Source organism: Eptesicus fuscus, chromosome 11 (genome assembly GCF_027574615.1).
Source record: "Eptesicus fuscus isolate TK198812 chromosome 11, DD_ASM_mEF_20220401, whole genome shotgun sequence".
NCBI classification, from domain to species: Eukaryota; Metazoa; Chordata; class Mammalia; order Chiroptera; family Vespertilionidae; genus Eptesicus; species Eptesicus fuscus.
This window is the reverse complement of record NC_072483.1, coordinates 48,544,929-48,557,427: the sequence shown is the minus strand read 5'-3', so window position 1 is coordinate 48,557,427 and position 12,499 is coordinate 48,544,929. Positions and strand designations below refer to the sequence as shown.

Here is a 12,499-nt window from a genome sequence, read left to right as displayed (position 1 = left end):
CAGCTCCTGTGTTGAGCATCTGCTCCCTGGTGGTCAGTGCGCATTATAGCGAACAGTCGTGCCACTGGTTGTTCTACTGGTCATTCCGCCATTCGGTCGATTTGCATATTAGGCTTTTATTATATAGGATACTTCTATTTCTAGTCATTATTAACTTTTTTATTACAGTAGTTGAGGAATTCCTTACACTACATTCTCCCACATTCTTTTTCCTCCATTCCTCACTGCATATTTGTAATCATAATTTTATTTTTATTAATCCTCACCCTAGGGTAATTTTACATTGAGTCTTAGAATGGAAAGGAGCAGGAGAGACAGAGAGAGAGACACGTTGATTGGTTGCCTTCCCCATGTGCTTCCTGACTGGAGTCAGGGATTGAGCCTGCAACTGGGGTACATGCCCTTGACTAGAATTGGACCCGAGAACCTTCAGTCTGCAGGCTGACGCTCTGTCCACTGAACCAACTGGCTAGGGCTATAATCATTATTAAGTTAATATTTGGTATCTACATTATTACTATTAATGTTTTAGTTAAGTCATGTATTATGATATTTTCTATTTTTGTACAACAAAAATACTTTTTCATAAAGTACAAAATTACCTAACTTTAAACTTACTTAGTCATCTTTTTTAAAAAAAACATATTTTTATTGATTTCAGAGAGAGGAAGGGAGAGGGAGAGAGAGATAGAAACACCAATGATGAGAGACTCTTTGATTGGCTGCCTCCTGCACACCCCCACTGGGGATCGATCCTGCAACCCGGGCATGTGCCCTTGACCAGAATTGAACCTGGGACCCTTCAGTCCACAGGCCGATGCTCTATCCACTGAGCCAAACTGGCTAGGGCTTACTTAGTAATCTTTGTACCTATTGCCAATTCATTATTTTAATAAATATTCACACAGTGCCTACTATGTGTCAAGCATTATTTTTGGTGCTTGGGATACATCTGTGAACAAACTAGACAAATTTTTTTTTCTTTGTGACACATTCTAATTAGGAGTTAGACAATAAACATAATAAAAAGTAAAATATATAGTATGTTAGAAGGTGATAGGTCCAAGTGGAAAACAGAGCAACATATGGGGAAGTGGAAATACAGATACAGGCATGGGTTGTAAGACTAAATAGGGTGATAAGCGTGGTTATCATTGAGAAGGTGACATTTGAGCAAAGATTTAAATTTCTCCCAATGTTATTTTTGACACAGCCAAATAAATGCCCTGGATAAGCTGACATTTCATTTTCCCTAGTGGCTTCCTTCTTGGAACCCTCTGTCTGCCCCAGCCAGGATTAGGTACTCTTGAGGCCTGCAGCGCAGTTCTGGGATTTCCCTTGGCCATTTTCCTGAGTTGGATTGTCTGTTTCCTAATTCCCACATCTCCCTCTTATTTGGTTCATGTTCTCTTTTTGATGGAGCTAATTATCCTATAGCTTCCTGAGAAAGAATGCATGAAGGGAGAAAAAAATTTTGAGAATGTGGCTATCTCAAAGTGCTTTCAACCTACCTTTACAATTGATTGAAAGTTTGGCTCAGTTTAGAATTCTAGGTTGGAAATAATTTCTCTTAGAATTTTCAGGGCAGGGCAGATGTGGAGGACCCAGGCCTGCAGTGGAGAGCAGGTCGGGGGGACCAGGCCTGCAGGGGAGGGCAGTTAGGGGTCACCAGACCAGCAGAGGAGGGAAGTTGGGGGTGACTGGGCCTGCAGAGAAGGGCAGTTGGGGGAAACCCAGGCCTGCAGGGGAGAGTAGTTTGGGGGGGGGGGGAACCAGGCCTGCAGGGGATGGCAGTTAGGGGCAAACAGGCTGGCAGGGGAGCAGTTAGGCATCAATCAGGCTGGCAGGGGAGTGGTTAAGGGGTGATCAGGCTGGCAGGCAGAAGCGGTTAGGGGCAATCAGGAAGGCAGGCAGGCGAGCAGTTGGGAGCCAGCAGTCCTGGATTGTGAGAGGGATCCCAAATTGGAGAGGGTGCAGGCTGGGCTGAGGGACACCTCCCCGCCCCGTGCACGAATTTCGTGCACCAGGCCTCTAGTGTCTCTTAGAATTTTCAGGGCCTTACTACATTGTCTTCAAGCTTCCAATGTTTCTGTTGAGAGGAAAATGATGTCTGTGATTCATAATTCTTTATATGTGACCTGCATTTTTTTTTTTCCCTCTGTAAACTTTTAGGATTTTCTCTTTATTCTGATGTTCTGTAATTTTATGATGGTGAGCCAAGTCCTGGTGTTTTGTTTGCTTTTTTAAATTTATTATGTGTTTCTTCAATTCTGGGAAATTTTCTGATATTACCACTTTGATAGTTGAGTAAAGTAGCTAAATTGATCAGCTGCAACTTCATTTTTCTAGATCAGTGATTTTCAATTGATGTGCCACAAGAATTTTTAAAACATGCAATACCTGCGCTAGCCAGTTTGGCTGGGTGGTTGGAGGATTGGCCCGCAGACTGAAAGATCTTGGGTTGATTCCAGTCAAGGTCACATACCTGGATTACAGGGTTGATCTCCGCCCCTGGTTGGGGCACATGCGAGAGGCAACCAATCAATATGTCTCTCTTGCATCAATATTTCTCTCTCTCTGTCTCTCCTTCCCCCCTTCCACTTTCTCTAAAAATCAATGGGGAAAAAATATCCTCAGATGAGGATTAACAGAAAATAGACAAACAGAACCATGCAATACCTGACTATTTACTCAAAAGCAAGACCTCTTTCCCCTTAGATTGTAAAAAAAAAAAAAAAATAAAAAATGACAACAGCCCACACAACAATAGCCAACCAGTGTGAATGAATCAAAATTATACCTATTTTATTTAGTCAGATTGGCAAAAAGTATATTTTTTTTGGTGTGTAGCAGAATTTTAGTAATTAGTTTATGTGTACCATGAGATGAAAAAGGTTGAAAATCGCTGACATAGTATATATCAGTACTTTACCAATGTTCTTAAGTCATGCTCTTGGTATTTGTTTTTTCACTATCCAGAGAAAAAGTCTGCATTATCCATATTTTGATTTTGATACTTGTCTTTAATTTACATTTTCATAAGATATTTGTTGGCTATAAAAGGATATTGAATAATTTTAATATTTAAGTATACATTATTTACTTTTTAGTATGCCAGTACTGAAGTCGATGGAGAACATTACATGACCCCGGAAGACTTTGTCCAGCGCTATCTTGGACTGTATAATGACCCAGATAGCAATCCGAAGATTGTTCAGCTCTTGGCAGGAGTAGCTGATCAAACCAAGGATGGGTAAGACCTTTATGCATTTTTTAAATGTTTTCAAAACATTTTTAGAGAGAGAGGAAGGGAGAAGGATAGAGAGAGAGAAAATCATCAGTGAGAGAAAAACATCTATCGGCTACCTCCTGCAGGTCCCCTTCCTGGGGATCGAGCCTGCAAGTGGGTCATGTGCCCTGATGGGGTTCTGACCTCCTGGTTCATAGGTCAGCGTTCAACCACTGAGCCACACTGACTGGGCTCTATGCATTTTTTGAAGGTTAATGCCCTGAAGTGTCTGATTAAAAAATGGAAAAACCATAAGCTTACCTATGACAATCGGGAATTTTAATATCAATAAATCATATTTTTTCTGAGGTGATCATAAAAACTGTTATTTGCTACCATTATCAAGGATACTGGCATTTCTTTTTCTTTTGAGAAACTTACATGTGAAAAGTCATATTTTATATATAATCTGAGCAGAATGGTTTTCAGATAACTATATTCCTTTCATTCATTCATTCAATAAATATTGAATACCTACTATCTACTATGCTTTAGGCACTGTATTACGTTCTAAAATTACATCAGTGAATAAACTATGCAAAAATGAACAAAATCAAAAGTAAATTAGAATGTGTTAGGAGATTATATGTGCTATAAAGAAAAATCAGGGAAGAATTTAGAGAGTTTTATTGATTAATTTCTCTGTCTACTCATTTATTTGACAAACATTTATTGAACAAACACCATTTTCCAGGCTCTGTTGGGCCTTAGAAATCTGAACATAAAATAGAATTCCTGGTCTTAAGAAGAAACTCATGGCCTAGTGAGATAAAGAATGGGTAAACAACACAGAAAAGTAATACTTTGGGAATAAGATGCTATAGTAGAAGTATGTAAAAGGTACAAAGGACACTCAAGAAAGCATAATTAAGTCTGTTTTGGGTCGCAGGACAGCATCACAGAAGAGGTGAAATCTGACAAGATGAAAGGAGCTTGCTTGCTGGTGGTTGGACAAGTAGGAAGGAGAATTCCACAAAAGGGGGAGCAGTAGTGATTTGAAGCACCAAGGGGCATGTGTGTGTGTGTGTGTGTGTGTGTGTGTGTGTGTGTATGTATGTTTTGGGGAGTAAAAGTGGGGAGATTGTGTTACAAGTACTTTGGTGTGGTTGTGGTACTGCTTTGCCACTGGCTTTGTGTGCTAGGCTTTGACTGTATAGTGTCAAAGAGAGGCTCATGACTCTCAGTCGTGGAGATATTTTTAGCCTGGCAGTATATTGTGCAGTCACAGAAATCACAAGGTTCATCTTACTAGAGTCTCAGTTTATTCAATTCAAGGGGGAAAAAACACTGTTTTTATATTAAAATCACATATGACTGTATTATGGAGCAAATGGAATATTTGTATGAATTATAAAGAAAATTTGCCTTGTTTTGTGAGTTCCAAGTTACATCCCCAGACCTCCAAGGAGCCAGGTGTTTTTCTCTTCCCTGTAGAGGTGCTTGTGTGAAAAACTAAAAATAACAAAAACGGGGCAGTAAGGAATCTTTAAACATTATTTCCATTACCATCCTATCTAATAAAAGAGTAATATGCAAATTAACTACCACTCCACTACACCCACAAGCCACGCCCACCACCCAATCAGGAGCGAGTATGCAAATTAATCCAACCAAGATGGCTGCAGCCACGGAGCGAGCAGAAGGCTTGGGTTTCCCCGGCAATGGAGGAAGCCAAGCTTTCCGCACACCCTGGCAGGCCCAGGCCTCCACTCAAGGCTACAAAGTTTCAATTATAGAAGATAAATAAATCCCAACAAAAATGGCGGCAGCCACAGAGCTGGAGAGAGCAGGAGGCTTGAGTTGCCCCCGGCGATGGAGGAAGCCAAGCTCCTGCAGCCCTTGCCTGCCTTGGCCTCCGCTCCAGGCTACAAAGTTTCAATTGTAGAAGATAAATAAATCCCAGATATCAGGGCCTCCACGTGGGTCGCCGGGGGGCGTGGCCAGCCTGCAAACCACCACAGGCCCCTCGCCCAGGCCACCCCACGCCCCAAGGGAACCCCCACCCTGATACGGGACACCCTTCAGGGCAAACCAGCTGGCCCCCAGCCATGCAGCAGGCCTCTATCCTATCTAATAAGAGTAATGTACAAATTGACCATCACTCCAACACACAAGATGGCTACCCCCATGTGGACATAATATGGCCGCCACAAGATGGCCAGCAGGGGAGGGCAGTTGGGAGGGACCAGGCTTGCAAGGGAGGGCAGTTGGGAGCGATCAAGCCTGCTGAGAAGGGCAGTTGGGGGGAACTCAGGCCTGCAGGGGAGAGCAGTTGGGGGGGACCAGGCCTGCAGGGGAGGGCAGTTTGGGGGGACCAGGCCTGCAGGGGAGGGCAGTTAGGGGCAATCAGGCTGGATGGGGAGCAGTTAGGCATCAATCAGGCTGGCAGGGGAGTGGTTAGGGGGTGATCAGGCTGGCAGGCAGAAGCGGTTAGGGGCAATCAGGAAGGCAGGTAGGCAAGCAGTTGGGAGCCAGCAGTCCTGGATTGTGAGAGGGATGTCCGACTGCCCATTTAGGCCCGATCCCAGTAGGATCGACCCCTACTGGGATCGGGCCCAAATGGGCAGTCGGACATCCCTCGAGGGGTCCCAGATTGGAGAGGGTGCAGGCTGGGCTGAGGGATACCCCCCCGCCCCCGTGCACGAATTTCGTGCACCAGGCCTCTAGTCCTATATAATAAAAGGCTAATATGCAAATTGTTCCTTGAATGGGAGTTTGACTGGGAGTTGTACCGGGGTTGGGGTGAGCTGGCCAACCTCCTGCATCTCCTCGCCCCTGCTGGCCCGGCCTGATCAGCCCCAATTGGGGTGGGCTGGCTGGACCTAACCTGTGCATGAATTCATGCATCAGGCCTCTAGTAAATGATCCAATTTTAGAAAAATCGTAGGTTGGAGTAGGATAAGATTTGAATGCAGTGATATCTATCTAGGAGACTGTTGTAATTGTTTAAGTAGAAATGTTGGTATCTATCTTCTTTGAGTCCAGGTTTAATATTGTATTCATTTGTATTTTTCTGAAATGAAATTTACTGTAAGTATTATGTCTTAGAAAGATTTTATATAATTTATCAATGGCAGATATTGAGAAACTTGTATATACTTTGTGTCTAACTTTAAAAAAGTCAAATCAGCCGAAACCGGTTTGGCTCAGTGGATAGAGCGTCGGCCTGCAGACTCAAGGGTCCCAGGTTCGATTCCGGTCAAGGGTATGTACCTTGGTTGCGGGCACATCCCCAGTAGGGGGTGTGCAAGAGGCAGCTGATCGATGTTTCTCTCTCATCAATGTTTCTAACTCTCTATCCCTCTCTCTTCCTCTCTGTAAAAAATCAATAAAATATATTTTTTAAAAAAGTCAAATCAGCTGATAAGTTACTGTGGACCATTTAGTCATTGGATTACTCATAGTGCTTAAACAGTAAGGCATATAAAAATTAATTCTATTTCATCATAATTCCTTCTTCAAACTTATTAAAGGTAGCATATACATTTAGCTCTTTTAGGAATGATCAGAGTATTTATTGTTATTAATTTGGTCTGAGACCCGTTTTCAGAGTATCCATGTCTTTTCAATGCTTCCTTTTGGGACCATCAAGTCCATCTCAGTAGTGTATCTTTTATGAAGCTTCATTTTATGTGATTCTCCCAGACTCAGTTGGGTTGTTAAAAGTGTGGTCAAGGGTTTAAGTTGCCAGAGAAGAATAGGTCAAAAATGGGTTTTGGCTTGTAAAGAATCTAATAATGTTGAATGGTGTTTGCTTAAAACAACAATACCACCTGCTTCTCTTTTCAAAAGGTAAATATGTTCTATTTCAAATGGTAAAAACTTTTTGAACTTCATTTTTTTTCTCTGTCTTTGGAATGAGTCAAATTGGGATTGGTAAGGAAATCTGATTCATAGTTATGTCATAAAAATTATAAGTAAGTTTATGAAACAGATACTTTCTAAAAGCAGAGAAAGGTGGAATTTTCTAGAAATATAGGGATTCTTAACCTTCTCTTGTTCATGAATAATCTTCAGAGGTTCCTGAACTTGCTGGAATCCATAATAATAAAAGTGTAATATGCTAATTAGACTGGACAGCTGAACGACCTTCTGGACATCCTTCTGGGCGAAGCCACAGTGGCAGAGGCGAGGCAGAGGCAGTTAGGGGCAATCAGGCAGGTAGGCAAGTGGTTAGGGGCGATCAGGCAGGCAGGCAGAATGGTTAGGGGTGATCAGGCAGGCAGGGGAGTGGTTGGGGCAATCAGGCAGGCAGGCGAGCAGTTAGGAGCCAGCAGTTCCAGATTGTGAGAGGGATGTCCAACTGACGGTTTAGGCCCAATTCCGCAGGGATTTTTGTGGTATCGGGCCTAAACCGGCAGTCGGACATCCCCCAAGGGTCCTGGATTGCGAGAGGGTGCAGGCTTGGCTAAGGGACCCCCCACCCCATGCACAAATTTCGTGCACTGGGCCTCTAGTATAATATAAAATGAGTGCATTTGTATGTGCATTTCTCTGGGTAGAAATCACAGGTTTTCAAAAGGTCCTATGACTTCAGTAAGGTAAAGAGTCATTGTTAGAATTTCTATAATACTTTTGTTTTATTATTTTATTATTTTAATCCTCACCCAAGTATATATACATTTACTAGAGGTCTGATGCATGAAATTTGTGCAAGGGCCTTGGCCCCAGCCCCTGTCCACTGCCGTCATGGCCCCTGTCCGCCGTGGCTGGGGGCCTCTGCCTCCTCTGCCTCAGCCCTCGCCTATTGTGGCTTTGTCTGGAAGGAAGGACATCTGGAAGGATGTCCAGTCCAATTAGCATATTACTGGGGCCAGGGATCATATTATAGATATCCTATATAATAAAAGCCTAATATGCTAAGTGTCCAACCATTTGTTTGACCGTTTGACCAGTCGCTATGACACACACCACCAGGAGACAGACGCTCCAACCGGTAGGTTAGCTCGCTGCTGGGATCCGACCGATCAGACTGGGCGAGACGGGCCAGGCACTCCCTGGAGCCCTCCTGTGGTACCCTCCCCAGCCCCAATCCTGTACCGGTGGGGTCCCTCGGGCTGGCCTGTGCCCTCTCGCAATCAGGGACCCCTCAGGGGATGTCTGAGAGCCGGTTTTCGGCCCAATCCTCGCATGCCAGGCCAAGGGACCCCACCGGTGCATGAATCTGTGCACTGGGTCTCTAGTATATATAGATAATTTTAAATTGATGAGAGAGAGAGAGAGAGAGAGAGAATATATATATATAAAATTTTAAGTTGATGCTAGAGAGAGAGAGAACTGATTGGTTACCTCCTGTACCAGGGATCAAACCCACAACCTAAATCTGTGCCCTGACTGAGAATCAAATCTGCAACCTTTTGGTGTATGGGACAACACTCCAATTAACTGAGCCATCCAGCCAGGACTATTATTTTTTTAAATTAATTACATTTTATTACATGTATATAGAAGAACCTTTTATGCAGAAATCTTGGTGGTTTTAAAAAATTAGAAATTAATACATTAATATTTTGAAATTTTATAATTTCCATTCAGTACATTAAAAGGAGCTCTGTAGAAAAATTTAGAAACACATCAAATTTATAAAATATATTGTTTCAAAGTCATAAAATGATAAGTGTTCTTTATAGTATATCAAACAGCAAATAAATATGTTATCCTTATTAAAAGAAAACCAACTATTATGGTATGAGCTAAGTAATGATTTTTTTCAACTCTATAGTTAGTGGCTTGCACTTTTCCTGCCAAAGTCTCAATCAGGTCCTTCTATCGATAGGGGACTCCATGGCAGACAGGATAAAGGAAAAAGAGCTTTAAAAATTATTCTGGAACATGTTTGCTTTATGTTAGCAGATAAGCAGATTATTTCTTGCTTTTTGAAGAGTATTGTTACATTATTATGTACTAGAGGCCCGGTGCATGAAAATTCATGCACTGGAGTGGGAGTCCCTCATCCTGGCCTGCCCCCTCTCCATTCCCGGAGCCCTCAGGGGCGGGAGGCGACCTGGCAATCAGGGGAAGGCAATGCCCCCATCACACCTCTGCTGCTGCCACTGCCAGCAGCACAAGCCTTGGCTGGCCCTGGTTACCTGAGCCTCGGGCGGCCCTAGGCAGCTGGGCAGCCGCCATCCGAGTCTTGCTGGGGGGCAGAAGGGACTGGGGGACTCCAGAGGCAGGCATGTGGAGTGGTGGACCCACCTAGGGGCGGGCCCAGCCATGCCACATGCCTGCTGCCCCAGCAGGGCTGAGGGGACTGCGTGCCACCATCTTGTAGGTATGGGTGCCACTATCTTTGAGGGCATGGCAGTCAATTAGCATATTCCCTCCTTATTGGCTGTGGGCGCCACCATCTTTGTGAGGGTGTGACAGTCAGTTAGCATATTCCCTCTTTATTAGATAGGATTTTTAGCTAAAAACAAGTAAGGAGCATATCAGAGACTAAGTGGCCTATCTACCCCGTTTCCTCCCAATATTTTATTATGAAAAATTTCAAACATTCTAGAAAGTTGAAAGAATTTTACAGTAAATACCCATATACCCACCACATACAGTATATTCTACCATTAACATCTTTCTAAACATCTGTTTTCATGTATCTATCCCCCTATCTTTCCATTAACCCACTTCATTTTTTTACTCATTTCAAAGTAAATTGCAGACATTGATGCACTTCTTAAATACTTCAGCATGGATATTATCAACTGGATGTTAGCATTTGTTTTTTCCAGTTTGGTCCTGGGAATATGTCAGTGTGTATCCACTTACTCTGCCGCCATTTTGGAATCTCCCATAAATCTTTTTTTTTTTTAACTGAATTTATTGGGATGACATTGGTTAATAACACCACAGGTGTCAAGTATATAACTCAGTAACACATCATCTGCCAACCACATTGTATGCTCACTACCTAAAGTCAAATCTCTTTCTACCACCACTTATCCCCTCATTTGCCCTCTTCTACCTCCCCCACCTTCCTTTCCCCCTGGCAATCATCATACTGTTGTCTGAGTCTTTTTTTTTTTTAATCCTTCACTTTTTTACCCAGCCCCAAAACCCCATCCCCTCTGACAGCTGTCAGTCTGTTTTCTGTATCAATGAGTCTGTTTCTATTTTGTTTGTTAGTTTAAAACATTTGCTGAGTTTTGACAAATGCATACACCTGAATAACATCAGGTAACTTATTTTTTTATTATTTATTGTATTAAAAATATATAACATAATATTACCATTTTAATCATTTTTAGGTGCACATTTCAATGGCATTACACACATTCACATTGTATTGCCATTGCCACCATCCATCTCCAGCACTTTTTAACCTTCTTATACAAAACTCCATACCCATTAAGCAATGAGTCCCTTTTCTCTCCCAACACCCAGTCCCTGGTAACCACTTTTCTACTTTTTTTTTGTTGTTAATCCTTAACCGAGGATATTTTTCTCATTTATTATTATTTTTCTTTTTCTTTTTAAAAAAAATATTTTATTGATTTTTTTACAGAGAGGCAGGGAGAGGGATAGAGAGTTAGAAACATCGATGAGAGAGAAACATCGATCAGCTGCCTCCTGCACACCCCCTAACTGGGGATGTGCCCACAACCAAGGTACATGCCCTTGACCGGAATCGAACCTGGGACCCTTCAGTCCGCAGGCTGACGCTCTATCCACTAATAAACCAGTCAGGGCTTATTTTTCTTTTTTATATATTTTTATTTCAGAGAGGAAAGGAGAGAGGGAGAGAGACAGAAACATCAAAGATGAGAGAGAATCATTAATAGGTGCCTCTTGCATGCCCCCCACTGGTGATCAAGGCCGCAATCTGGGCCTGTGCCCTGACTGGGAATTGAACTGTGACCTCCTGGTTCATAGGTCAATGCTCAATCTATAAGCATCTGAGCCACGCCGGGCTGGGCTCCATTGATTTTTAGAGAGAGTGAAAGGAAGGGAGGGAGGCAGAGAGAAACATTGATTGACATGAGAGAGACACATCCATTGGTTGCCTCCCGCATACTCCTTGACTGGGGCCAGGGATCAGTTAGGTGCCCTTGACTGGGAATCAAACCTCAGCTCTTTGGTGTGCAGGTTGGCACTCTAACCACTGATCAGCACTATCCAGGGCTACTGTTCTACTTTATGTCTCAATAATTTGACTATTCTAGGTATGTCATATAAATAGAATAATACAATATTTGTCCTTTTGTGTATGACTTATTTCACTTAGCATAATTTTGAAGATTCATTCATGTAGCATGCACCAGAACTTCATTTCTTTTTAAGGCTGAATAATATGAAGTGACTTATTTTTAAACCAGTGGCCCAGTGCACAGATTTGTGCACATTAAAAGGAAATTAATTAAAAGAAATATTTTATTATCGCTATTCGCCCTTTCTCTATAATAGAAGTGTCAGAGATGAAAGAAAATTAGTAAAATGTATATGAAAATAACATAAATTGATTAATAAATAAATAAACAACAACATGATATAACAACAAAGACATATAAAAACATGAAAACAATAAAAACATGATATAAAGATAACATTGATAAAAATAGTGACTGATAAATTGATTAAACTTATTCTGATATCTCCCTGTATACCACATTAAGAGTAAAAACACTTTCAGAGTGCTTGGCTAATTTCCCTTGTGATAAAGTATTTACAACTTGAATGCCACATGCTCTTCGAACTCGAGAGAAAGCAACATATAACTGACCATGTCTGAAAACGGGTTCAGGTAGGAATATTCCTACTCTGTCTAGAGTTTGTCCTTGTGACTTATTAATAGTCATTGCAAATGCTGGCATTACTGGAAACTGTCTTTGAATTAATTTAAATGGGAGGCCAGTGTCAGATGGGGACAAATCAACTCTTGAAATCAGAACAACATCTCCTCTGCAAATCCTGTTAATACTTCAGCTTCGATTATGTTAGGTCGCAATCTTGTGATAATAAATCTAGTACCATTACAAAGACCCCATTTACTATTAAGATTTCTCAGTAGCATGATGATTGCACCTACTTTCAATTTTAATTTATGACATGGCATTCCTGAAGGAATAATACTATTAAGAAATTTGATGGGAGCTTTATATGTATCACACATGCATGAGTCAACGTTTATTTTTAAATGCCAGTGCACGTCATATGTACCGGCCTGTCAGTCAGACAAGACAGATGGACGGACAATCAGTCACTTAACCTTTTATA

The 12,499-nt window shown here is 42.0% G+C and overlaps 1 protein-coding gene across 1 annotated transcript in view; it reads left to right on the top strand.

Moving 5' to 3' along the window:
- SLC25A12 (solute carrier family 25 member 12) overlaps positions 1–12,499 on the top strand; it is a 91,235-nt gene that overhangs the window by 17,930 nt on the left and 60,806 nt on the right. The window contains exon 3 of the mRNA XM_008138564.3: positions 3,111–3,253. Within this exon, the coding sequence (XP_008136786.1) occupies positions 3,111–3,253 (143 nt within the window). The remainder of the gene's footprint in view (positions 1–3,110; positions 3,254–12,499) is intronic.